Below are 27,658 nucleotides of genomic sequence, written 5' to 3'. Positions count from 1 at the left end.
AAGATGGACTTGAACAAGTGCTGGATGAGGATAAGGGGAAACAAATCCTCGCGTACGGCTGAGGGGCGTGAGATGTGAAGCCCTGTGGAGAACAGTCTGGCAGCACTTCGAAAGTTAAATGTAGAGTTACCACATGGCCCACCAATTCCACTCCTAGATACAGCCCCAAGAGAAATGAAGACACGTCCACACGAAAACCAGTACAGGAATGTTCATAGCCTTATTCGTAATAGCTAGGAAGTGGGAGCAGTCAAAACGTCCATCAACTTATGAATGTATAGACAAATGTGGTATATTGATATAAAGGAGTGCTGTTCAGCCATGAAAAGGAATGGAGTACATGCTGCATCATGGATGAACCTTGAAAACATTATGCTGAGTAAAATATGCCAGACACAAAAGGCCACATGATGTACAATTCCATTCATGTGAAATGTCCAGAATGGACAGATCCCTACAGAAAGAAAGTAGCTTAGTGGTTGGTTGCCTTGCTTTGGGGAGGACTTCAATAAGTAAGGGGTTTCCTTTTGGGTTGATGAAAATGTTCTTGAAGTAGCTAGTGGTGATGATTGCATGACCTTGTGTTTATACTAGAAACCACTAAGTTGTACTCTTATTATTATAATTTTTAAAGATTTTATTTTTCCTTTTTCTCCCCAAAGCCCCCCGGTACATAGTTGTATATTTCTAGCTGTGGCATGTGGGACACTGCCTCAGCATGGCTTGATGAGCGGTGCCGTGTCCATGCTCAGGATCTGAACTGGTGAAACCCTGGGCCGCCGAAGTGGAGCACGCGAGCTTAAACACTCGGCCACGGGGCTGGCCCCTAAACTGTACTCTTTAAAAGGGGAAATTTTATGGTATCTGAATTATACTTCAATTTAAAAATTAGTAAAATAAAAAACAATGACATATCAGCATTTGTGTATGATTCAACTTAATAAACACTGAAAGAGCACTCATGCACAGTGCTAGGCGGGTCCATGCATGTGCAGTTAGTTTTTGGGATCCATCCGTAGAAGTGGAATAGCGGGATCGGAAGGCCCTGTGCGGTTTGATAGCTACTGTCAAATCCCCTCCCTGCCGCCACCCCCCGCCCTTGGCAGTGTGTGAGGTCCAAGTTTCCCCAGACCTCGCGATATGATTTCTGTAGCCGCACCATCCATTACAGTAGCCCTGAGCCCTGTGTGGCTGTTGAGCACCTACATTGTTGCTGGTCCATATTGATACGTGCTCAAAGTGTAAAATGCACCTTGGTGTTCATACCAAGAAAAACAGAATGTAAAATATCTAATAATTAGTCGGCCCTCTATATCTGCGCATTTCGCATCCATGAATTCAACCAACTGGGGATCCATCCAAGGTTGGTTGGATCTGTGGACGTGAAACCGTGGCTGAGGAGGGCCAGCTGTATTCGTTGCACTGCACCATTTCACGTAAGGGACTTCAGTACTGGCAGAGGTTTCTGGAACCAATCCCACATGGATACTGAGGGACGACTGTGTTTGTGTTGATTGTGTGTTCAAGTGAAAATGTTTGGGATGTGTTGGGTTAAATAAAATATACTAAAATAAATTCCATCTGTCTTTGGGTATTAGACAATTTAAGGTTGTAGGCACGTGTGGCTCGTGATAGTTCTGTTGGACAGCACTGCTCTCTGGCTTTATCCTTTCATTTATTTTTTTGTCTGTCTACTCATTCTGTTTCTGAGAGGTGTTTAAAAAAAAAAACCCTTGTTCTAATGTTTGTCTTTCCATAGCCCTGCAGATTTACAGTGATGACTAATATTGTGGACTTATCCTCACCATCTTATTTTGTTCTCTATTTCCTATGCTTTTGTCTTTTTTTTTGTTGTTGTTTCCTTTCTGGTGGATTGATAAGGTTTTATTTGTTCCATTTAGTTTCCTCTTGTGGTTTGACAAGTTCACAGGCACACCTCAGTTGTGACAAATCAAAAATGTCTCCAGATGTGGCTAAGTGTCCCCTGGAGAATAGTCACTGCAGTGGAGAGCCACTGCTCTGACTGGGCTGCCCGTGTGAGAACGCTGCATGGAGACCCCCACGGGTGCTCTGTGTCTCACTTCTGTCACTCTGCCTGTCTTGAGGTTCACTGTGCTGTGGTCCCACATCAGTGGTCCATCCGTCTGGATGGCTGAGTCAGGTCTCACTGGATGGGTACACCACAGTTTGTTTACCATCTCCATGGATGAACGCCTGAGTTGGCTCCAGTCTTGGGCTATTATGAATAGAACTGCTGTGAGCATTTTTGTACAAGTCTCTTTGTGGATATTATGTGTTTGTTTCTCTTGGGATTGGAATTTCTGAGTGGTATGGTAGATGTATCTTTACCTTTGTAAGAAACGGCCAAACTCTTTTCCAGAGGATCGCTCTTCCCACTGCCGGTGACAGAGGCCAGGTGAGCTCAGCCTGGCCAACGCGTGGTGGGAGCCTGTTCACCTTGAACTGTTCTTGGCGTGCAGTAGCATCCTGTATCAGTCAGGGTTCTCTAGAGAAACAGAACCAGGAGGGGAGAAATAGAGAGGGAGAGAGGAGGGGGAGGGAGGGAGAGAGTTTGAGATTGATCCTGAAGAATTCATGGGTTTATGGAGGCTGAGAAATCCCAAGATCTGCCATCAGCAAGCTGGACACCCAGGAGAGGCGATGGTGTGGCTCCCGTTTGAAAGCCGGCCTGCAGTTGCGCAGGAGTTTCCTCTCACTCAGCCTTTCGTTCTGTTGGGTCTTCGTGGATTGGATGCAGCCCGCACACTGGGAACAGTCTGCTGACGCACTCTGCCCTTCAAATGCTGATCTCCTCGAGACACATCCAGAATCAGGTTTCGCCAAGTGTCTGGACACCATGTAGCCCAGTCAGGTTGACACATTAAATTGACCCTCACACATCCCATTGTGGCTTTAATTTGCATTTCTCTGATTAAGCCTTGTGTATATCTCCTTTTGTGACTTTCTGTTAAAAGCTTTTGCCTGTTTTTAAAATGGGGCTGTTTGTCTTCTTGGTCTTGAGTTGTAAGTGTTCTAAGTATGGCCTGGATACGAATCCTTTGTCAGGTTTGTGCACTGTGAATGTTTTCTCCCAGTCTGCGGCTTAACCTGAAATTGTCTTTATTCCTAAATTGTCATTCAAAGAGCAGATATTTTAGTTGTGATAAGGTTTAATTTATCAATTTTTCTTTTATAGTTAGTGCATTCTGTATCCTTATAAGAAATCTTTGCCTGCATCAAGGTTGTGAAGATTTTCTCTCTGTTTCTATCTGGAAATTTTACAGTTTTAGCTTTTATGTTTAGATCTATAATCCATTTCCAGGGGATTTTTGCAGATTGCGTGAGGTCCATCCTTTTCCCCTGTAGGTGCCCAGTCCTGGCACCATTGTTGCAGAGACAGTCCTTTCCGCCCTGACCTCCCTGTTGGGCATAGTGGACTGTGCCTGTGGTTCTGCTTCTGGGTTCTCCACCCTCCATCCGTCTCCGTGCATTCCGAGGCGAGTGCCGCTCTGTCTTGACTGCTGTTGCTTTATAGTAAGTCTTGAGATCGGACACCATTGTCCATATATTATCAAAGTCATTAGGAATATTTTTTTTATTGTGGTAAAAAACACATAACATAAAATTGACTGTCTTAGTCATTTTAAGTGTACAGGACTGTTAACTACATGAACATTATTGTGCAACAGGTCTCTAGAACTTTTTCATCTTGCATGGCTGAAACACTATACGCATGTTCCTTAGCTAGTTCAGGCTGCTAGAACAAATTACCATTACTGCTTGCAAACAACAGAAATATGTTTCTCAAAGTTCTAGAGGGGGGAAGTCTAAGATCAGGGTGCCCACATGGTCGGGCTTTGGTGAGGCCCTCTTCCAGGTTACAGACTGCTGACTTCTCTCTCTGTTCTCACATGATGGAAGGAGAATGAGAGCTCTCTGGGTCCCTTTTAAGGGCATTATGCCTGTTTATGAGGGCTCAACCGTCCTGACTTAATTACCTCCCAAAGGCCCCATCTCCAAGTACTATCACATTGGAGATTAGTATTTCACCATATGAATTACAGGGAGACACATTCAGTCCGTTGTGCCGTTGAATAAGAGCTCCCCATCCTCCCCTCCCCCAGCCCCTGGCAACCACCATTCTTTCTGTTTCTGAGAGTTTGACTACTTTACATGCCTCGTATAAGTGGAATCGCGCAGTAATTGTCTTCTTGTCTCTGACTTATTTCATTAGCCTCCTGTCTTCAAGGTTTATCCATGTTGTAGCAGGTGTCAGAATTTCCTTCCTTTTTAAGGCTGAATAATATTCCATTGTATGGATGGACCACATTTTCTTTATCCATTCATCCATCACTGGACATTTAGGTTGCTTCCACGTTTTAGCTGTTGTGAATAGCGCTGCAGTGAACATGGGTGTGAAAATGTCTCTGAGATCTTGTTTTCAATTCTTTTGAGTGTATACCCAGAACTGGGATTGGTGGATCACATTAATTTTTTGAGGAACCTACATACCGTTTTCCACAGCAGCTGCACCATTTTCCATTCCCACCAGCAGTGCACAGGGTTCGAGTTTCCGCACGTCCTCGCCAGCACTTGTTTCTGTTTTGGATAGTAGCCGTCCTCCTGGGTGTGAAGAGTGTCTCATGGTGGATTTGATTTGCATTTCCCTGATGGTGAGTGATGCTGAGCATCTTCGCATATACATGTTGACGTATGAAATGTGGAAATGTCTCTTCTAGTGCCCTGCCCGGTTTTTGATCAGATGACTTGCTGCTGTTGTTGAGTTATCAGAGTTCTTTATACTTTCTGAACGTTCACCCTCATCACTTGTGCGGTTTGCGAGTCTCTCCTGCGGCTCCTGGGGCCTCTCCACCCTTTGGGCGGTTCCTTTGCTGTGCAGAAGCTTGTGGGTTTGCTGTAGCCCCATTTGTCTACGCTTGCCTTTGTGCCTGTGCTTTTAGGGGTATATTTTTAATATTTGTCTCTTTTTTTGGAATTCTTCCGAAGTCTGTTAAGTTTATAGTCATGTTATCTCCATTTATTAGGCTATGCCTTTTTTTTCTTTTAGGCTAACTACATATTTTTTTGGCCTGACCTTATCTTTTATTGCTTGCTTTCTTCACTGCCGTTTCTTGCATCTCATGCTATCTTCCCTCTTGGTGCTGTTATTTGTGTTTCACTGAGGACTCTTGCTGAGTAATTTCCTCCCAGAGAGGGTTTGTGGGGCTGACCTTGGAGTCCCGACAGAGCTGAAAGTGTCATTTTGCCCTCGTTCTTGAGGGCAGTTTGGCTTGGTTTAGAATCTTCAGCATTTCTGAAATTCCATTTCTTCATTTGGCAAAAACCCTTTAAGAAGGAGCTGGGAAGGAGCTGTTGGTGACTGAGCAGCAGGGGACAGTGGAGAGAGGCAGGAGAGGCAAGGACCCGGGCTGGGTACCCCGTGGGCAGAAGGCTGAGGAGCTTCCCAGGCAGCCACCCAGTGTCCTCGGGACAGAAACTGGCATGGGACACTGCCACTTGGCCCAGCAGCCACACACCAGAGCACACGGGATGGAAATGCTAGGAACTCCTGCAGTGGGGAGGGGTACTGCTCGCTCCTGTGACCCTGAACCACATCCCAAGCTCCAGGTGCAGGCCAGACTGGTGGGGAGCATGGGACAGACTGGTGGGGGGTCCGGGACAGACTGATGGGGAGGACAGGACAGACTGGTGGGGGGCCTGGGACGGACTGGCAAGGGCATGGGACAGACTGGTGAGGGCACGGGACAGACTGGTGGGGAGGACAGGACAGACCAGTGGGGAGGACAGGACAGACCAGTAGGGGGGACGGGACAGGCCGGTGGGGAGGATGGGACAGGCTGGTGGGGAGGACGAGACAGGCTGGTGGGGGGGACGGGACAGGCTGGTGGGGGGGACGGGACAGGCTGGTGGGGAGGACGGGACAGACCGGTGGGGAGGATGGGACAGGCTGGTGGGGAGGACGGGACAGGCTGGTGGGGAGGACGGGACAGGCTGGTGGGGGGCACAAGACAGACTCATGAGGGCACGGGACAGACTGGTGAGGGCATAGAACAGACTGGTGGGGGGCCCGGGACAGACTCGTAGGGGCATGGGACAGATGGAGGTGCGAGCAGCAGAAGGTGGAGGCCTGGAAGCACAGCCCTGAGGAGCCTGTGTGTGGACATGGGCCCTGAGGGTCCTTGCGTGGGAGGAGTGGCAGCAGGAAGCGCTGGTCAGGGCTGTTTGGAGGCCAGAGTCGGGTGGAGGCGCCGGGCTGGCGTCAGGTGACAGTGAGTGTGTGCAGCTGTTGGAGCGTTGATGGTGCTGCGACACCCCAGGGCCGTGTGTTGCAGGCCATGTGGTAGAAGAGCACAGGGGGCCCGCAAGCCTGTCAGCAACTCTGTGCTCTGGCTTTGTTAACTGCGCCCCAGAAGTGCACCAGATCCAGAGTTGATTCCTTTTATCAAAAGGTAAAGTAATTAAATTGGACTGTCACCTTCCAGTGTGAATTGTTGGGACTGGATACTGATGATGGAGTGAGGATGAGCATTGTAGCATCACCTGCTTCCTTAAAGTTAGAAGTGGCTGTCCCCAGCCTGTGGAGGCTGCTTTGGAATGTCCCCTTGCGTTCCTGCTGGCTCTGTGGGGCGAGCTCTCTGTTCAGGTGACAGAGCAGAAGGCAGGGTGGCTGAGACATGTCCCCCCACATGTCCCTGTGCTGTGGTCCGGTGAGACTGGGTCAGTTAACCATGAGGAGCAGGCTCTCCCATTGCTGGGCGGCCTTGGTGCTGAGGGGCGGGGAGGACGGCGGGTGCGAGGGTGTGGAAAGGGGCTCTCGCAAGCTGCTCCTCGGTGTGGAGCAGGAGCATCGTGATCACCTGGTGCTGCAGCTGACAGTGTGTGCCTTTGTGTCTTTTACTGTGTTAGGGTTGTTTTGATTATATTTATTGAAATTTAGTTTTAATGCCTGAATGTGATAGTAAAACTTTAGATCTTTTGTTTATTGTGCATCGTGGGATTTGTTTCAGCTCATTATTTCGTAATTCTGCTTGGTTGTGCTTCATGAAAGTGTCAGTCCTGGTCACATTGGAAGCACATGACTATCCTTGCACACAGTTTGCAGGGCCCCGGGGGCAGGTGGTGGCTCCTGAGGCCTTGGGTCCACCGTAGTGGGAGAGGAGGATGGTGGTGGAGCTGGGCCTTCCCAGGCCTTCCGCACTCCTGCGTGGTCTTCAGTCCTGGCCCCTGGGGTCTCCATGGGGCACTGGGGGTGCCCCCGTGCTGGGAGGCCTTCCTGTCGGTCAGGGAAGAGCTGGTGAACCAGTTCTTGGTCCTGGAACCGGAGCTCAGAGCTCTTACTCTTTCAAAGCAGTAAAATTAATGTCTACACTTGGATTTAAAAAACAGCCCCCGATTCTGAAAGGGAGTATGCAGTTGTCATTAAGCATGCCACCAACCCCGATTCTAGCCTCTTCCTCTAGAAGCTGCCCGCGTCTTGTCCAGGAGGGGTCTAGCGGGCGCACGTGCTCAGGTCTGTTTGCCACATGTATTGTTTTATTTGGAGGTGCGTTTGGCAAACTAAGGCTTCCCCGTGGAGGACAGGGATCTGTCCCTGCAGCCAGCCATCTACTCGCGGCTTCCTTTGCCCACGCACCACGGAGCTGACCGTGAGGGAAGGCCCTTGGGGGCGTGAAGTCAGGATGGACCTGGTGGGGCATGGGCCGCAGTGCAGCTGAGGACACCTGCAGACGCCTTTCCCTGGTGGCAGTTTGGAAACATGGGTGTTGTGCATGCTCTGTCTCTCCCTGTTGAGGATAGCCCTGTCACTTCATTGTGGGTACACTAGACCCTGGTGTGGTGGTAGGAAAGACTAAGTCATACGTAACTCCAGAAATTCCATCTCGTGGCGGGACACACTCAGATGGAGTCGACTGTGGGAGCCCTATGCCAGGGAAGGCGCCAGGGGCCATGGCAGAGCAGAGCTGGGGGCCTCCAGAGCGTTCTACTGGGGCTCTGGTGCTGTTGGCACTTCCTTCCTTTGGTCATTGACTCGATGTCTGTTTAGAACCTCCGCTGGGCCAGGCCCTGCACTGAGTGCAGTCTGGGAGAGGGCTGTCTGCAGTGTGACTTCCTCACCCAGTGGAGACAGGAAGAAAGACTCCCTCCCCCATTTTTTTACAAGAAATACCAAATCCTCAGGAGGAAGCATCCGTGAGGGTGGGCTGAGTGGGGTGATGGAGGGTCCTGCAGAGCACGCTGGCCAGCTGCACGGCTCTGGGCAGGCTGGCTCGTGGGGCACGGGAACTGATAATGGGTGCTCATCACTTGCAGCCGCTGCCGTCACCTCGTGCCGGGAGAGCCCGCGCTGCTCCCTGTCGCCACAGTGGTTCTGGGCTGGTGCTGAAGGCAGTTCCTGGCGCTGCCCTTCATCAGGCCATCTCCTGCTGTGTCCAATTTCCTAGCTGTATTGTGGTTTGAGAGCTCCCTGCCCCTTAAACAGTGCGAGATTCCCTGTTCATCAGCCTCAGTCCTGGCGTGGTGGCTGCCAGGAGCTGAGGCCTCCCTGTGTGGCAGACAGGGCTTGTCTACTGGTGTTCGGCCCCTTGGGCCGATAAGACCCGAGGTGTGGGTGGGAGTGGCAGCTGGAGCAAGGACAGTGCCGGCCTTGCCAGGTCTTGGGGGAAAGTCCTGCTGTGGTGGCCCCTCCTTGGCCGGGGCCAGGCCCTTCCTGTCCCTGCTGTCACCCCGGTGTCTCTGCCCCCAGGAAGCCCAGGCTCCGAGCCAGGCCTGGGTCTCCTCCCTGCCGATCACTGTGCCTGGCACGCAGTTGGTGCCCTGCGAGTGTTGGTGGAGCCGGCAGTGCCCCCTGGGAGTGGGTCCTTCCTGTCACCACCAGGTATGGCTGAGGATGCAAGTGTGCCCTCGGGCCTGGTCTATGACAGCCTCGCAGGTTCCTGCAGGGAGCTGCTGCCCCAGTGCAGTGTGCTGAGTGAGCGGCCTCCATGGTGGGGGGGGATCCTCGTCTTCAGCGGGTTTCCGTAGCATCCCCAAGGGAGCAGTGCTGGGTCCACAGCTGGGTCATGTCGCCATGAACACTGGAGCACAGAAGGGCCAAGGAGGGTGTCAGCAGCAGTTCTGTCCAGAAGGCGGAAGAGTGACCAGGACTTGCCACAGTTCTTCGTGGGTTTCTTACTTCCACGCATGTGGAGGGAACAGGTTGCCTATCTGCCTGGGGGAACGCAAGTGTTCCCTCACTGAGCTTAGTTAGACGAACTTGTAATCTCACGTGAGTTGCTGCCCTCACTCTCTGCAGCCCTGGTCCAGCTGAGTGCCGCTCTCTGCGTCCTCGCCCTGGTGCCCACCCATCTTCTCACGTCCCGCCCCTGCAGCACACCGCTCCTCACAGCTTCACCGTGGGTTTTCCCATCTGGTCACTTAAAGCCCTGGTACTGCTCTCCTTTGTGGTCCTTTCCTTAACTGTTTGTTGTTCTGGATGAACTTGGGGATTATTTTGTCAACATACACTTGAAGGTTTTTTGGAAGGCACAGAGGCTGCACTGTATCTGTAGATTTGGGGACAGCGTGCGTCTTTGCCTTAGTCCCCTTATCCGGGAACCTGAATGACCCTCCATTCACACAGACCTTTTGTGGGTCTGAGTCAAATTTTAGAGTTGACACATTTTTAGAGAACTAGAAGCCCCAGACTTTTGCCTCAAAAAGTGCGATGAAGGAGCGGCAGTCCCACACGGTGCAGGCACTTGATGGGGTGGATCTCAGCAGCCCCCTTCTCTCTAGGTGCCCTATGAAACACTGAATAAACGCTTCCGAGCTGCTCAGAAGAACATCGACCGTGAGACGAGCCACGTGACCATGGTGGTGGCCGAGCTGGAGAAGACCCTGAGCAGCTGCCCTGCCGTGGACTCGGTGGTCAGCCTGCTGGATGGCGTGGTGGAGAAGCTCAGTGTCCTCAAAAGGAAGGTCAGTGCTGCTTCTGGGTCTGCTGCCGGCCCAGCCTCCCCACGTGCCCAGTTTGTGCTGGAAAGGGGCCGTCTTCTGTGGGAGCTGGGCCACGCCTGGGGCCAGGAAGTCCTGAGGTAGAGAGGCGGGCTACCACGGCAGAAGTGTGGGAGAGGCATCCCCCTTCTGTGCTGTCTGTGCACCTGAGCCTCTGTCGGGCCAGCAGGCCGGCTTCCAGTCCCACGTTCCTCTTCCTGCAGGGCTGCTTGTTCTGGCTCCAAAGCGTCCCAAGCCCAGGCCAGGGAGGCCAGGAGGCGTAGGAGATTGATTTATCATTTTGAGAATTTCACCTCAAAACAGCACATAGGGTTTCTTTGTCTGGGAAAGGTAGGGCATTTGGACTAAGATGCCACTGAGAACAACCCAAAAAGTGTGATAAGATATTTTAAAACATCTGGTTGAATGTATCAAAGAGCTCATGAGAAAGAAGGGAGTCACCAGAATTGGAGGGCAGGGATCAGAGAGGAGAGGAGGTGAGAGCCTCAGCTGCCCCACACACGGGAGCCCTGCGAGGGCCATGCTGCCACTGACCCCAGGGCAGTGGAGAGGGGCCTGATGGCGGGACCTATAGCACTACCCCTTGGGGAGGGGGCCCCAGGAGCAGACTCCCCAGACAGAGGACTGGAGTGGGGTTCAGCACTCCTGGGTGAGCCAGTGCCCTCACCTTCAGCCTGGTGTAAGTGCTCCAGCAGGTGGTGCCTCCAGGTGCCTGGCAGAGTAGGCACAGTTCTCTGGTGTGGAGGAAACCCCAGTCTGAGCGTCACATTATTCAAGTGCAGTCCCCAGCACGGGCAGAGACAGCCAGGTGCACAAGGCACAGCAGACACAACAGAAAGATCTGTGCAGACTTCAGGTATAGAAAAGGTCAGATACTGTGCTTTCCTGAGTTTAAAGGATACACAACAGCTGAAAAATATCTGTAGGAAACAGGAAGTATAAAAAGTGATTCAGAGTTTAAAAAGAACCAAATAAAACTTGAAGAAATGAAAAATATGATAACTGAAGTGAAAAACTCAAATGTTGCTTATAACAAACATTTTAACACTTAATCAGACAAAGGTAGAGAGAGAATTAGTGAACTGGGAGGTAGTTCTGAAGAAATTATCTAGAATGCAGCACAGAGAGGTAAAAAGATGAAAGCATGGAAGAGAGCAGGAGACATCAGCCAGAGTCTGGAAGGAGAGGTGGGCGGGAGTAGGCATGGTGTGAGGAGAATGACCGAGAAGTTTTCAGAGCTGATGGAAGTCACCAGTTCAGAGCCCTAAGGGGTGAAAAAAAATAAGCCTTTGTAGGGTTTTCACATAGTGAAACTGAAGGGATCACAGCCAGAAAAACTTGAAAAGCAGCTAGAGGAAGGACACCACTTCTAAAGAAGCGGTAACTGCCTGACAGCTGACTTCTTGACAGCAGGACAGAAAATAGTGGAAAGTGCTGAAAGAAGACAGTTCTGGGCCTGCGCTGTCCAGTGCGTAGCCACTAGCCCTGTGTGACCAGTGACATTTAAATGAAGTAAAATTAAGAATTCAGTTCCTCAGTTGCTGTGGCCACTTCAAGTGATGAAGCGTGGCTGCTGTTTTGGACAGGGCAGGAATGGAACATTTCTGTCTAGCTGCATTAATTTAGAACAACATTGATTTTAAGGAAAAAAGTACTATGAGAGGTAGAAAGTCACTTTATAATGATAAATGGTTTAATTAGTCAAGAAGCTGTAACAAATTTAACATTATACGTATCTGGCAACATAGCTGCAGAATGTATAGCTGAATATGTATTACATCCTGGAAAGAAGATTGAAACTCCAGAGTGGTAGGTTCCAACACACCTCAGTGTATGAGATGAGCACGTGCGTGCCTCGTGGGCGTGGGGGGGGCCTTCCTCCTCTGACCCCCTTGAGCCATCCAGGGACGCCCCAGCTTTCCTCTGACCCCCTCGTGCCGTCCAGGGATGCCCCAGCTTTCCTCTGACCCCCTCGTGCCATCCAGGGATGCCCCAGCTTTCCTCTGACCCCCTCGTGCTGTCCAGGGACGCCCCAGCTTTCCTCTGACCCCCTCGTGCCATCCAGGGACGCCCCAGCTTTCCTCTGACCCCCTCGTGCCATCCAGGGACGCCCCAGCTTTCCTCTCACCTCCCTCGTGCCGTCCAGGGACACCCCAGCTTTCCTCTTACCTCCCTTGTGCCGTCCAGGGACACCCCAGCTTTCCTCTGACTCCCTCGTGCTGTCCAGGGACACCCCAGCTTTCCTCTGACCCCCTCGTGCCGTCCAGGGATGCCCCAGTTTTCCTCTGACCCCCTCGTGCCGTCCAGGAATGCCCCAGCTTTCCTCTGACCCCCTCGTGCCGTCCAGGGATGCCCCAGCTTTCCTCTGACCCCCTCGTGCCGTCCAGGGATGCCCCAGCTTTCCTCTGAACCCCTCGTGCCGTCCAGGGACACCCCAGCTTTCCTCTGACTCCCTCGTGCTGTCCAGGGACACCCCAGCTTTCCTCTGACCCCCTCGTGCCGTCCAGGGATGCCCCAGTTTTCCTCTGACCCCCTCGTGCCGTCCAGGGATGCCCCAGCTTTCCTCTGACTCTGCCTGGCCTCCTGCTTGTGGATGTTCAGGACGGGGCCGCCTGGTTGCATGTTCAGGACGGGGCCGCCTGGTTGCCACCCTGTCCTGATGCGTCTCTGTGCTGCATGTCTCAGGCGGTAGAGTCCATCCAGGCTGAGGATGAGAGCGCCAAGCTGTGCAAACGCAGGATCGAGCACCTCAAGGAGCACAGCAGCGACCAGCCTGCGGCGGCCAGCATGTGGAAGAGGAAGCGCATGGACCGCATGATGGTGGAGCACCTGCTGCGCTGCGGCTACTACAACACGGCCGTGAAGCTGGCGCGGCAGAGCGGCATCGAGGTGGGCTGGCGCCCGCGCTCGCTCCCTGTGGCCTGATGAGGAGCGGGGAGGGTGCGTGATGCCTCCCGGGTGCAGGCGCTGTCCTCGAGCGTGCCTGTTTGCACGAGGCGTGTGTGTTTGCACTGTGGGGGGCAGAGTTCCCTGATGGGGTCGAGGCCCCTGCCTTTCCCCGAGGTCCACACTAGCTGCGCTCCAGTGGCTGTTTTTATTGGTTTTAGGTTGTTTTTCCAGGGTGGCACTTGTTTCCCAGCTCTGCTTTCTGTGGTACTCGTGGTATCGGCTAGAGATAAATGCTGCTCTGGCCTTCAGTGCGTTTCTGCCTGGGCGGTGTAGAGGTGTAGCGTCCCCGCCTGGGGTAGGGTTGGGGCTCAGGGACCTCGCTCCCCTGACCAGGCTTTCTCAGTTCTGGTTGTGCCTTTCTCTAGCCGTCAGGCCCATTTAGCTGGGAGCTGCCCTCTGCTGTTGGGCGGTGGTCCCCCTGGTCCCCTGAGGGCAGCGGCCACCATGGCGGGGGCCCACAGTGGTCAGAGTTGCCCAGATGCCTGCCCCCAACCCCTGCTCTGTCCCTGTCCAGATGTAAGGTGATGTCTGTGTCCCACATTAACTAAGATGACCATGTTTTGAAACATCTGATGGCAGAACCTCCGCAGAGAGAAGTGTCTTCATCGTCTTCATGTCCCGGGCAGGATGCTGCCTCAGCCTGCTCCTCTGTCCTTGAGCTGCAGCCTATGCCATGCACTTAGGACTCTCTGAGTCCACCCCTCCACCTGGGGATGCTCCCCCCTCGTCTCCTCAGCCAGTCCAAACACTGCTGGCCTTCCTGGGCCCATCTGTCCCTACCATGGTCCCGTCCCATCTTGTGGCATAAATCCGATTCGCTTGTGTGTGGCTCCCACCTAGGGCCGCCTGGGCCTCAGCCCTGGCAACTCCAAACCCCAACGTACAACCCCCTGTCCCCCAGTCCTGGGAGGGGGCCTCAGGTCCTTCTTGGTGCCACACTCTTGACCCCATGCAGGTGCCCGCAGGTCCTGGCTGTGCGCTCTGGCCCCACCACTCCACCATCTCAGTCCCAGCCCTAGGCCATGGCAGGAGCCCCCTGCCCAGGAAGCCTCCTTCCATCACGTGAACTGGTCTGTCTGTCATCCTGCCTCTGCTGTGTCCTGCTTGAGACACGCCTCGCCCGCCCCCAGCCCTCCGTCCTGCTTGTGCCACCTCCGGGCTCTGTTCCTTCCCTTTGATGTGGTCGTCACACTCAGGTGGCACAGGGGCTGCCCTCACTCACACCCCAGCCCTGGGGAGCTCCCAGATGCTCAGGCTCCTTCAGTGGACAGCAGGGCCACCCGTCTCAGCTCTGGTGCCCAGCAGTCCCTCCCTCTAGTTCCAGCACCTTCTTTCTTCCCTACCTGAACGGCCAGCTTCTGCCTGACCAACAGGCTCTCCTGTCCTCAAGTCTGCCTGGCTTGTCCCATCCATCTGCGGTGGCATTCAGGTGTTTACAGATATTCACCTGTGAGGGTGTGGCCAAGTGCACCTTGTGGTGGCTGGGGAAGCCCAGGCTACCCACACCTCCTGGCCCCAAGGAGCGTGTGCTCTGTAGGGGAGGGAGGCGTGAAGTCCAGCAGGATAAGTGAAGGTGACATATTTAAAGGGGTGCACAGGGCAGAGAAGGACAGGAGGGCTGACGTGAGGAGGAACTGGCGATTTTCAGAAGATTGGTCAGGGCATGCCTTGTTGAGGAGACACGAGGCTAGGCTTGCAGGGATGAGAGGAAGGGCCCAGGATGGGCCCCAGAGCCGCCACGTGCTGGGGTGTCAGAGCCCATGCAGAGCTGGTGGACTGGGGGTTCCCCTTGACTGAGGTGGACCTGGGGAGGGTGGAGTGGAAGAACTCCAAAAGGCTCCCCTGTTTGCTCCGTGAAGAACAGCACAGGGACGCTGGGAGCCGTAGGAAGTTGCTGCTGTGATCCAGGCCCTGGTCAGACGTCGGTCAGACCCTGGACATCATGTAAAGGGGGCGCCACAGGCTGTCCATTTAGAGCCCCCAACTTCGCACCTTGCGTACCTTGAAGCCACTTCTAGGCGGACACGCTCTTGCCCTCAACGTGATGCGAGGTCTCCAACAGGGCAGGAAGGGGCCAGTGTTTTGGGGGTCATTAATTTTAAGGACTTCCATTCATTAAAAGACAGCAGGAAGAGAGCGCACCAGGCCAGCGCAGGCTGGGGGCCACGAGCCACACGTAGTGCCGATGGTCGTGGAGGAGGAGAATATCCGCAGTCGTGTCCGTCTGCGTCCATCAGCATCAGAACTCAGAGTGCTGGCGCCTCACGTGTGCGCACAAGTGGTTGGCTTGGATGATTTTTTTTTTTTTTTTTTGAAAGATTTTGTTTTTTTCCTTTTTCTCCCCAAGGCCCCCCAATACATAGTTGTATATTCTTCGTTGTGGGTCCTTCTAGTTGTGGCATGTGGGACGCTGCCTCAGCGTGGTTTGATGAGCAGTGCCATGTCCGCGCCCAGGATTCGAACCAACGAAACACTGGGCCGCCTGCAGCAGAGCGCGAGAACCCAACCACTCGGCCACGGGGCCAGCCACTATTTTTTTTTTTTTCCTTTTTTTCCTCCCCAAAGCCCCCCGGCACATAGTTGTATATTTTTCGTTGTGGGTCCTTCTAGTTGTGGCATGTGGGACGCCGCCTCAGCGTGGTTTGATGAGCAGTGCCATGTCCACGCCCAGGATTCAAACCAACGAAACACTGGGCCGCCTGCAGCAGAGCACGCAAACTTGACCACTTGGCCACGGGGCCAGCCCCGTCTTGGATGATTTTTAGTTTGGGTTTGTGTTGCACACGGGGGCCCCGCTCCAACCAGCTAGTTTCACATCACTACTGTGACTCCCACAACCAAGGGTGTGTGGACATCAGAGAAACCATCGGCAGGAACGAGAAAGATGGACCCTGTGGCTGTGCAGACAGGACACACGGTGGGCCATGGCGTGTGGGCGGCAGAGGCCCCTCGGCATTTAGAGCAGCTCTGAGAGATGAGGATGGAGAGCAGGAGAGATGGGCGCCTCGGCTAGGAGGGCCAGCGCTTGCTTGACAGGAAGGGCGCTGGGAAGGGGAGTCCAGAGGTGGCGGAGAAGCAGTCAAAGACGCGATTCAGGAGCACATCAGCTCTGCGGCGAGGCCCCGCCCTCACCTGTTTGATAAGCAGGACCCTGATGCTACTGGGTGCTCTCCAGGCCGCAGTGCTCATGGGAGTGGGAGGGGAGGAGGTGGCAGCGCGGCCCGGAGGCGAAGGGGCTCGTCCAGCCACATGCCCACTCTCCTGGCCTGAGTCCTGCACCTTGCCCTCCCCTCCCCGCCAAGCCTGTGGTCAGGATGTGGGCTGCGGGAGCCCTGGTAGAGTGTCAGGCCACGCGAGGTCAGGTGGCATCCGGACGCCACCCACTCCCTACCTTGTGGCAGCCTAGCTGTCATCCTTACTAAGGACGCGGCCGAGCTGCCTCGTGTGGCCCCGGCGCTGCCCACATGGAGCTTCTCACGGAAGCTGGAGGGCACACAGGTCTTCAGCACCGGCCCTGAGCTGGCACACACCCTCTGTCCTCTTGCTCAGCCGCTTGTCTGCCCTTGACTGGCAAGCAGTTGGTTTCCCAGCCAGACACCAGTAGCACCTGTGCAGGTCCGTGGGTGCAATACATGCCAAGCCCGTGTGTTGCCACGAAATAGTACTCATTGTTTTTTCTTGTTAATTTTGCTGTAAATGCCTGGTTTTAACTGCAGAGTCGTGAGCCTTAATGTACTCTTTTTTTTTTTTCTTTTTTGGTGAGGAAGATTTGCTCTGAGCTAATATCTATTGCCAATCTTCCTCTTTTTGCTTGAGGAAGATTGTCCCTGAGCTAACATCTGTGCCAGTCTTCTGTTTTGTATGTGGATCGCTGCCGCAGTGTGGCTTGATGAGTGGTGTAGGTCTGTGCCCAGGATCTGAACCCATGAACCGGGACTGCAGAAGCGGAACACACTGGACTCAACCACTGTGCTATGGGGCTGGCCCTCATAATATGCTTTTTAATGTGTGTTCACTTACTAATTATCTAAAATATAGCAGGTGTCTGACTTACTGTGTTTACTTTTATTGAAAACCTTGTATCTCGTGCTACACTCCCCGGAGGGACTCTGGGTCTTTCCTCCAGCCACAGCTTCTGTGAGGAGCTTGACGCAGCCCTGGCTGTGTGGACGCAGAAGTTCTGTTGCGACTCCTAACTTGCTTTGCCATGGCTGGCCTTAGGCTGAGACAGTGGACAGGGAAGCCGAATTGTCCTCTGCGGGGCAGAGCTGGGCCGCCGTGTGAGGCCTGAATGGCGCACTGGAGACATGCCCACGTCATGCTCGCCTGCTGGCGCAGGACACTGGCCCACGGAGCTTCCGTGGTTCCCCCAAGGGTTCAAGGGATCTCTTGGGTTGGATGTTCCTCCTGTTAGCTGAGAAACTGGTCTCTGCTAACGTTTCCTGCCAAGTCCATTGAAATTTCTATTTTCTTTCGTGAGGTGGGAGTGCTGTGTGGCTGGAGAGGGCCTGCTTGCTGGCTGTACCCCAGGTCCCAGGCACCACATGGAGCCCCTGAACTCCAGCATGGGCGGTTGAGATGGTGGACTTCCTTACTCTGGGTTCCTCCAGAGCCTGGGGGATGCCGCCTTCAGCCTGCCTGCCTTCCAGAAGAGGAAAGGCATCCAAGAGAACTAGCCCGGAGCCTGCCCCTCCCAGAAACCTCAAATTTCAGTAAATCTTAGCAAGAGAAAAACACAGAAAGTGAGAATGTGGGCTGCTGGGGTCTCCAGGTCTTCCTGATCAAGGGCTGCAATGGGGGTGGGCTCTGCCCCGGGCCCCAAGCTTCTGGGTGGGGCTCAGGGCTCCCACCCGCACTCGGGACGGCATCTAAATACGGTGCAGGCCTCGTTGACGGGCAGACCTCACAGGGTGTGCTCGTGCATCCGAACAGCCTGGGGTGTTCCTGTGAGATCAGAACACCCCCAGCCCTTCTGCCAGGCAGATCCCGGTGCAGGGTGGGGGACCGCAGGGTGCTGGGAGGGAGCCCAAGGGCATCTGCAGGCCTTGAGGCAGGAGTCCAGGGGTCCAGTGCCCTGAGCGCACACCGCTTTCTTCCCCTAAGGATCTAGTGAACATCGAGATGTTCCTGACAGCCAAAGAAGTGGAGGAGTCCCTGGAGAGGCGCGAGACCGCGACCTGCCTGGCCTGGTGCCACGATAACAAGTCCCGGCTGCGCAAGATGAAGGTGTGCGGGGCTCCCAGTGGGCGGCACTCCCGGTGCAACCGGGTGTGGTGGGAGGGGTGGCACCGGGGCAGAGGTTCTGCCACCTGCCCCAGAACCAGTCCACTTCACCTGTTGGTTCAGAGTTCTTTGGTTCTAGTTCATAGGGTGGGTTGTTTGGTCTGGTGTGGGTCTTGGGTTGTTTTGGTGGTGGTGTTTGCCTTTTAGGTAAAATCCCTGAAAAGTGCACCCCTTCTGCCTCAGGGCTGGGACACATGCTCTGAGCACCAGCCTCTGGAGGAGCGAGGTGCTGATTGCGTAGCATGTGCAGCATGTGCAGCGCTGCTGGCTGGAGCCTGGGGCTGTGGCTGCTCAGTCAGGGTGGGGAGCCCCTGGGGACACCATCGTCTGCAGCAAGGGTGCTGAGTTCCAGGTTCAGATATGCTTCTCGAATACAGCTTTTCTCGAGACCCACAGCAGCTTAAAAAATAGACACATAAACGTAAACTACAGAATTTGAACATGCTTACTAAAGGTGGTGTGACCGTGGGGCTTGCAGAAATGATTGACTGGTATTGACTTCCCCTGCCTCACTTAGAAAAACTGCGTTTTCTGTTTTCTAAACCAAGTACCTTTAACCCCTCCCCGGTTGAGCTTGTGTGCACACAGTCACCAGCCAAGGCCGACATTCTCTGCCACTCAGGGCCACCAAAGTGAGCATGACACGAAGACAGGACGGAAAAGTAGAGTGGCCAGTGGCTCCCCTAAAGAGAGTAAGGATCTTGGTGTGGAAACCATAAGAGGAAAGCCAGAAGGGGTATGTAGCGTTTGCCCACTCGCCCCACAGCTGTGCACATGGGAGCGGGTCAGGAGACTAGGCCTCCCATCCTGGCAGGCGTTTCTGCAAGCCCTGTCACCTCAGACAGCACTGCTGCTTGGCGCGGGCATGCCCACGCGGCCAGGCCTCAGGTGGGCCTCGCAGCACGTGGGGGCGGTGGGGCCAGAACCACAGAGGTAGGTGCCAGTCCCCTCACCATTTGACTTGAGAGGACTTAAAAAGCCAAACAGAAATACATTTGGAAGACACCCTGGTGACACGAACAAGCTGAGCACACAGTTGTGTGTGTGCATGAGCTCACACACTCGGGTGCCCATGCGGGCCAGGGAGGGGAGAGGAGCATTGAGGGGCCACAGACACCAGCAGGATCCCTCTCCTCATCATGAGGCTGGACAAGAGAGGAAACTGAGGCCCAAGTATGACATAGTTGGAAAATACCTCTAAGATAATAAGCGTGCCAGGTGGCTATTGAGTTGACTCAGCTCTCTAGACGCTTCCTGACACGGATCATTGGGGTCCATGCCGCATGTCTAGAGTCAGATGGGATCAAGAATGTGGTAGCCCCTCACCTTTCATTGATAGCACAGGGCGTGGCCAGCGCTCAGTGCTTGGCCTGACCGTCTAGAAGCATGGTACTTAAGTCTGATTTGAGTACCCGCGGGTCAGTACATGTGTATTTTACCTCTTGGGGGCCAGACTCTGAAAGTTAGCCAGGTAGAGCCGAGAGCTGCATAAATAACGAAGCGTGTTTGAAGGTGTCGTCGTGTAAGGTGAGAGTTTGCCCACAGTGCTGCTTGTCTGCAGTGTCTGCCCAGCGGCTCCCTCCTGCTTTCAGACGGAGCCCCCAGGCCCCCCAGGGATAGAAGCACCATTGTTGGCAGCCCAGGAGGCAGGTGAGGCCTCTTCCGCTGGCCTCCCCCTCGGCCCCTGCTGGTGTGGCCTTTGAAGAGAACTCATCACTGGGGCCAGGACCTCGTTCCCCTTCATGGTTTGTGTCACACCCGTGCTCTGCACACGGCACATGCTCCCCCCAGTCGGGGGTTGGGACAGACTCCTACCTCAGGGCAGAGGCCGGGGAGATTGCTTTGCTCTGAGTACCCGTGGTGTGGGCATGCTGGCCCCCAGGTAAGTGGCTCTCTGCACCTCTGCCCTGAGTGGGCACCGGGCTCTGGGCAGCACAGTCCATCACCAGTCACGTCAGCCGGGGCTGCGCCCTCGCGTCTGGAGCGGGCTGGGGCCCGGCCGAGACGCTTCCTGAGAATGGAGGCTCGGGCGGGCGGGGTTGGGACTGGCTGACTGTTTGCCGTGTGGAATTTCCGTCCATGCTGCCTTGTGATCTGGGCGCTGTGGAAGTCAGGGTGGCAGATGAGTGAGGAACCCTAGGGTTTGCCTCTTCTCCTATGAATCCCACGCACTCCGTTTCTGGTGGGAAGTGTTGAGCGTGTTCTGAAACCATGTTGAAGATATTAGAGTTTAAATTACTACTTTTATAGAATAATCCAGCTTTTCGTCTTTGGTTACAAAAGTGAATTTTGCCTGCTTGCACCCTACTCCCAGCCACAAGTGTTTTAGCCCAGATTGGACTGGCATCATAAGATTTCAACCTGAGCACTTGGGCTTCCCTACCAATGACCTGGCGGCTGGTGCACTGTTAGCACCCCTCAGAGTCTCGGGCAGAGCTGTTGGACAGACGCCTGCCAGACACACAGCTGCCCTCGGCCCGCTCCTTCCAGCAGCTCCAGGCCCAGACCACTTGCACCCTCGGTGAATCCTGGGGCTCTTCCTTGCGCAGGAGCCGGCATCTGGCCAGCTCCTGCCACCTCGCCTGGACCGCTTACCCCAGGCGTCCATGCTCTCCCCAGCCCACGCCTCCTCAGCCGGCATGCCCTGTGCCCCGTGCCCAGTGTGCCTGGCTTGGAGCCCTGGGTTCTCGCCTGCTCTGTGCTTGCTGCTCTTGCTTCTGCCCCATGTGAGGTGCCGCCTCCCTGCGTCTCCTCGCTCCGGCGTCAGGGCCTCAGTACAGGGCCTGCCTCTCCCAGGGGGCCCTGGTCCGCCGGTTCCAACCGTCAGGACAGACCAGGCAGGCCATGCTGCTGAGGCTGCGGCCCGGCTGAGGCCGAGCTAGAGGAGGGCCGGCGGTCAGGGAGGAAGCAGCCACCTGCTCAGGCTTTTAGGGCTTTGGCAGAGATAAAACACCCGGGAGCTGCTGTGTCCCGTCGAGGTGTTGGGAGCTGCTCATGCAGTCACTTGGGAAGTTGCAGCCCCAGCGCCTCACAGTGACTCCTGGCTGCTGCTCACCCTCGGTGAGGCCTGTCAGCCCCCAGGGCCCAGCCCATGGGGACTCCTTGGGGCATCCACCTCAGGTTGCAGTGCTGCTCCCGCCACACTGCACTGTGGCTGTGCTGGAGAGGCTGGGCTGCCGGCCGTTGGAGCCGACAGTGTGGCCTGCAGGTGGAAGTTACAGTTGTGGTGTGACCCCTGCTTCCCGGTGGCTCTGAGCTTCGTAGCGATGTTAGTGCGGTGTCAGGCTGGTCTGGTGGGGTGTGCCGGGGGCGTGGCTCTGCTGTGGCGCCTTCTGAGCCTTGTCTTGTCTTTGTCCTCAGAGCTGCCTGGAGTTCAGCCTAAGAATCCAGGAGTTCATTGAACTCATCCGGCAGAACAAGAGACTGGACGCTGTGAGGTAGGACATCAAGATGAGCACATGGTCCTTGCCGGAGGCAGGGCTTCCTCCCTGACATCACAGGGCGGGCGGTCTGGGTCCCCTTGTGTTCTGGGTTCTGGGGAAGGAAGCACAGGGCCTCACGCAGGTCTCCCGACTGGCTGGGCCCTGCCTGGTGACAGGCAGCCTGCTTCTCTCTCTGTTCCCTAGCAGGGGCTAAGGTCTGGAGCCTGGAGTCCGAGGCCCTGTCTTTCCACTTGGAGAAGTCGTGTTAGCCCCTGTAGCTCAGGAGCATCCTTGCTGTGGCTGATCCTCACCCAGGTTCCAGTGTTGTTAGGCTGGGGGATTTCCATCTGGTCACTGGAGAGAATGGTGACGGCAAGCAGAGTGTCTGGGGTGTCCTGGCCCGTCTGCAGGGCAGGCTGCAGTGCCAGTGATGCACGAGCTCCTTTCGGGGTGGTCAGTTGGCACGGCTGCCGTGAGGCCCCACTTCCCAGGCCCTGCTTTTCTCCAGTGCACGTGTCCTTTCTAGCAGCAATGGGCTGACTAACATGTGGGCTTGGGGCCTCTTGGTTCTGCTGCCACGTCCTCCCGCCCCAGGATGTTGCTGGCCCCAGGATGGGAGAGTCTTTGAGTGCAGAGAACGTGGTGTTTAGAGGGTGGACCGAGGGCGTATGTGAGGGTGAGTTTTTTCTTGGGAGAGAGGGAGCCCTTGGGAAGGAGGCGGGTGTGTGGCGTGGGAGCACAGGGTCCCCAAGTCCAGAGTGCTCAGGAGACCTGTGTCCTCGTGGTTTCCACTTGCACGACCAGGGCTGGGCGTGGCCGGCTTGGCCCTGGATCCCATCTGAACCTGAGTGAGGCTGTTCTTCGGGGGTGGGGTCGGGATGGGGAGTCACTGCAGAACCAGAGGGCTGGACTATCTCGGACCCCAGGGCCACGCGGAGGGCAGGGGTGTCCAAGTATAGTTAGTGTCGTTGAGGTTTGGATTCCCGGAAGCCAGGGTCACATGGAAGGGCTTGGGCAGGTGCCCTTGGTGGCTCGGTTGCTGCATTTGGGTGCTTTCTGTGTGGGAGTCTGTGCTTGGTGCGTGGGCCCATCCCCATCTCCTGGAGGAGGGGTGCTCAGTAACTGCTGTCCAGTGTCTGGGTGGGGTCGGACCCAAGGAGTTGAGCTCCTGGCAGACGCTGGCCCAGGTCACACGGGTAGGGCTCCCTTGGTCCCGAGGATCTGGCATAGACTGTGAGCTCAGATTCTTGAAGATGAAAGTACAAACTTAGATGAACCAAAGTCTTGTTTTCTAGACACGCAAGAAAGCACTTCAGTCAGGCCGAAGGGAGCCAGCTGGACGAAGTCCGCCAGGTCATGGGCATGCTGGCCTTCCCGCCAGACACACACATCTCCCCCTACAAGGTAACCTGCGCTGTGGGCCCTCGGGGGCTCCTGAGAGTCTGGGCTGCGGTCCTTTCCATACACGGAGCGTGACCCACACACCGAGCTGGCCTTCTCCAGTTTGTTCCCATTCTGGTGGATCTGGCGATGTCATAGTGTGTCAGCCTAGGAAGCCCAGGGCTTGCGCTCCGTGCCTTGCTGCCTCCATCCCCCTCCCTGCCCTTCTCTGTCTGGGGCCCCTCGGTCAGGAGCCGGGCACATGGGGTCTGGCCGGTGCATTTCTAGGCTCAGTTGTTTCTGTCATCTTCCCTGCACCAGGGTCACTTGGCATGTCTTCTGTGCTCAGTCCCTCCCCCGCGGAGGGCCCTTCCTCTCCTTGACCTTGTGGGTCCACGTGGGTCTGGGCAGGGGCGTGGTCCTGCAGCATCACTAAGCAGCCGCCATGGCTGTGGGGTCATCTGGCCTGTTGAAGCTCAGGTCATGGCCCCCTTTGGGGTCCTTCTTCCTGTCTGCAAGAATCTCACATGTCACAGCCAAATGGCGAGCTCTGTGCTCCCAGCCTGTCACCCTAGTCTGACAGCCTGCCTTCGCTCCTTCCTGTCTCCTTCCCCTTCAGGTCAGACCTGCTGTGTTCCCGCCGAGGTGGCCAGTTAAATCCTTGGTCACCTCCCCCCCCTCTCCTTATCGAAGGGGTGCTTGGCCACACCCTGGGAGTTCTCTTCTCAACAGGCTTTTGCAAAATGGACAGGCTGAGAATTTTCCAGATCCTAAAGTTCTTCTTTTGATTAACAATTTCAACTTTAAGTCATTTCTCCCTTCCCAAATTTTACTATAAACACTCAAGAGAAGCCAAGCTTCCCCATCCACACTTTGCTTAGAAGGAGCTTCAACGAGATACCCGATTTCATCCTTCACAGCTTCTGCCTTCCACAGACAACGGGACAGGAACACATTCAGCCGAGCCCTTTGCCACTTTATAACAGTGGTCGCCACTCCTCTGGTTCCCAGCCACACATTCCTCATTCCGTCTGAGGCCTCCCAGCATGGCGTTTCCACGCACCTTGTGCTCGTGGCCCCTGAGGAATTCTCGCAGAAGAGTGGGCTCTCTCTCCATCTCTCCTCTCCTCCTGCGCTCCCAGCAGAATCACCCGTGACAGTACGTTCCTGGCAGTGCAGGCTCCTAGGCGCAGCACCAGACTCCCAGCCTCTGCCCGTTACCTGATTCCATAGCTGTGCCCACTTTTTCCATATGTATATTGCTTATGCGTTTGGTTTGTTTTCTCTCTTGACCCCTGTTTAGTCCCTTCTGACTGCTATAAGAAAATCCCACGGACGGGGTGGCTTATAAAAAGCAGAAATTTATTTCTCACATTCTGGAGGCTGGAGGTCTGAGATCAGGGTGCTGGCGTGGTCAGGTGAGGGCCTCTTCCTGGTGCAGACTTCTCGCTGTGTCCTCCCGCGGTGGAAGGGTCTAGGGAGCTCTGTGGGGTCTCTGTTATAAGGGCACTAATCCCATCCGTGAGGGCTCCACCCTCATGACCTAAGCACCTCTGAAGGCTCCACTTCACATCGATAGACGGCTGGAAGCTCCTCCACCCTGATTGAATTCACACGGTTCTGCGGTGTTTTGGAATCTCTTATAATTAAAATCATCAGGTCCCAGAGATCTCCAGGTGATGCGTCTACACTCAGATCTTAACTCATAGTATCTTAAGTTTCTCTTCCCTGCTCCGGAGAAGATTGGTTAGAAATTCAAGAAAAGCCGACTGGCTCCTAGGGATGAGTATCCAGCTCAGGATGGGCGTGGAGCCTGTGTCTCCTTCCTCTCCGAAGGGGCCTTGCTGTGCAGCAAGGAGCCAGGAGTGCTGCCATCCACTGCCTCCAGGGCAGGCATACTGGACCTCGGAGAAGCCTCTGTGCCAGCACAGCAGAAACCACAGCGGCCAGTGCTCATGTCCCTCCCTGCCCCGGAGCAGAGCCCTCCATCTGCAGGGGCGTCCTCAGCAGAACAGCTGTGCCCACCCACTCACTCAGAGTCCAGGCCTGCCGGGTGACAGGCACAGCCCACAGACTCACAGCCTCTTCACTGTGCACGATGGTCAGAGGAGTTCAGCAGCACGAAAGACCGAGATGCGCATGAGAGAACCTTGGCTCAGAGGAAGCAGGCCGTTTATGATGCAGAAAACCTAAAAAGAGAGTCGAGGCAAAAACCTAAAAAGAGGTGTGTCCTGAAGTCAGAAGAGCAGAGAACCAACCGCTTGTGAGATTGGCGGAGTGGCCCCGTTAGGGCAGCAGAACACTCGTCCCTTGTGGTGGGAAGTCACAGGCGTGTCTAAGTGTCACGCAAGGAACAGGACTGTTCAGAGAGGTGGCTGCCCCAGAGCTGGAAGCAGAGGGTCTCGGGAGTGAGTTGCGGGCCGTCACCCTTCAGTGCGAGCCTCGCAGCCGCGGCTTAGCCTCGTGTGGAGTTCGCTTTGATAAAATAATATTAAAAGCACTTTCTTTAATGTTGGAGTTAAGTGTGATGTGTCCCGAGACCCGGCCTCTCTGAGGATCCCACACGGTGGCTGACGACACCTCTCCACGCGGCTGCTCGGCCTCCCGGTTGGTGTGAGGATGTTGCGCCCTCCTGCCCCGTCTCTGAGTCTGAGCCCCGGTGACGGGGGACGGACGTCCACCAGCTTTAATTTTGTGTTCTGATTCTTCAACCTGAGGTGGAGCTGCCGTTTCCCATTTAATACGTTATTTCCTGGAATAAGACTTTTCCTTTTAATCTTTAAAGCTCTGAGCAGGAGGCTCCAGAGCTCGTCTTTGCCGAGCTGTCCTTGCAGCCCACTGGGTTCTGTTCTTGCCAGGAGGCCACAGCACCCACACGCCCCAGAGCAGCGTGTCCACCCAGGAGCGTTCAGTGCTCCAGAAAGTTAGGTCTCAATGTCCGTCAGCGATTGGAAGTCAGGGCTGCGCGAGGGTTCGTGGGCAGTTCGTCTGTTGCCTTTGTCATCCACATGGAAACAGCTGCACATTGGTCTGTGCTGTCGGTGATGACAGCATGCTTTTGTAAGCTGTCCCCAGAGGGTCCCCAGCGCCCTCTGCCCTGTCTCTTGCAGGACCTGCTGGACCCGGCCCGGTGGCGGATGCTGATCCAGCAGTTCCGGTACGACAACTACCGGCTGCACCAGCTGGGGAACAACTCCGTGTTCACGCTCACCTTGCAGGCCGGCCTCTCGGCGATAAAGACACCGTATCCTTCTGGCTGCGAGGGTGCCCCTCGCGCTCGGCCTTGCTCGGTCAGGCCTCGTGTCCGCAATCCCACCCTGGCCAGCCTTTGTCCTCTGTCGGAAAACCGAGCCCAGACTCGGGCTCCTGCCGTGTGTGGAGACGGTGGTGGGTGGAGAGTCTCCCTTGGTCTGCAGAAGCCCGCACCGAGACCACTCCCCTCCCTCTCCTTCCAGGCGTGCCAGGAGCACCGCCCGGCCAGTGCAGAGATGTTTGCATGCTTCCTGGCAGCTGGGACTCGAACCATTCAGAGTAGTTTCCCGTGAGATTCCCCAGAATCCTCGAACTTTCATTGTCTCAGCCCTTGCTGTTCCAGCCAAGTGTCTTTGCTCTTCTCCCCTGAGCTCATGAAATGGCAGTCGCATCTCCAGCAGAGCAGCAGCCCCGTTACCAGAGAGCTGAGGCGTTCCGACCCCAGCATATGGGTCCCTCTCAAGTACAGAATGTGGTCCCCTCCGGGACTGCCCCTTGGTTTCTCCCCCTCAGGACCCCTGGGCTGTTTGCCCCTTAGTTGTCACCTGTCAGCACCATCATCTGATGCTGGGCACATTGGGCAGGCCCCACGTGTCAGGACGTGGGTCCTGTTGAGGAGGACTGGGGCCCAGAGGGCTAGTGACTATCCTGGGGCCACTGCTGGTCCCCGGCGGAGCCTGGCAGAGAGCCGGGTGGCCTGTGTTGAGTGCTCTGCAGCCCTCAGCCTTCTCTGGGCCCCCAGACTCTCTGGTGCAGGGATGAGGGCGGGCGCGTGGGGCCACCCAGTGGGCATGTTCCACATTCCTAGTACAAGAGGAGCCCTGGCCTCTTGTTCCCACTCAGGCCTCACTGAGGCTGTTTTCCTGCCAAAGGCAGTGTTTTCTTGGCCTGAAAGAGAACTCCATACTTGCTTTCTGCCTGGTGTCCAAGTGCAGAGGGAGTGGCCTCAGTGCGCCTTGTCTCCCGCCACCTGAGACCTTCCTTAACCTGAAGCACAGGCAGTGCTACAAGGAGGACGGCAGCTCCAAGAGCCCCGACTGCCCTGTGTGCAGTCGCTCCCTGAACAAGCTGGCGCAGCCCCTACCCATGGCCCACTGTGCCAACTCCCGCCTGGTCTGCAAGATCTCGGGCGACGTGATGAATGAGAACAACCCGCCCATGATGCTGCCCAATGGCTATGTCTACGGCTACAACGTGAGGGCCAGGGCGTGGGGGGTGCGTTGCAGCTCACCTCGTCCCCCGTCTGGGCTGGGTCGCTGGACGGGGAGGACGGGATGGGTTACGGGCTGAGGCTGCTTTGACGGGAGTACCACCCAGAAGTGACTTTTGCAGAATGATGATTTGCTCCCTGATAGTTC

At 55.4% G+C, this 27,658-nt stretch overlaps 1 protein-coding gene across 8 annotated transcripts in view; it reads left to right on the top strand.

The window, feature by feature from the left end:
- The window catches only part of MAEA (macrophage erythroblast attacher, E3 ubiquitin ligase), a 40,250-nt gene that overhangs the window by 11,579 nt on the left and 1,013 nt on the right, over positions 1-27,658 (top strand). Inside the window, exons 2-9 of one of the 8 annotated variants that reach the window (XM_070615258.1) lie at positions 9,796-9,978; positions 12,700-12,903; positions 18,067-18,189; positions 18,869-18,982; positions 21,607-21,683; positions 22,964-23,072; positions 26,159-26,292; positions 27,299-27,494. In XM_070615258.1, the coding sequence (XP_070471359.1) occupies positions 9,796-9,978; positions 12,700-12,903; positions 18,067-18,189; positions 18,869-18,982; positions 21,607-21,683; positions 22,964-23,072; positions 26,159-26,292; positions 27,299-27,494 (1,140 nt within the window). Of the gene's footprint in view, positions 1-5,222; positions 5,417-6,018; positions 6,471-9,795; positions 9,979-12,699; positions 12,904-18,066; positions 18,190-18,868; positions 18,983-21,606; positions 21,684-22,963; positions 23,073-26,158; positions 26,293-27,298; positions 27,516-27,658 lie in introns of those variants that run through there. The other 7 variants (XM_008529312.2, XM_008529311.2, XM_008529314.2 and 4 more) reach the window with 7 other exon arrangements.

Source organism: Equus przewalskii, chromosome 3 (assembly GCF_037783145.1).
Source record: "Equus przewalskii isolate Varuska chromosome 3, EquPr2, whole genome shotgun sequence".
Taxonomy (NCBI): domain Eukaryota; kingdom Metazoa; phylum Chordata; class Mammalia; order Perissodactyla; family Equidae; genus Equus; species Equus przewalskii.
The sequence above is the reverse complement of the archived record's forward strand: the minus strand, read 5'-3'. Positions and strand labels throughout refer to the sequence as shown.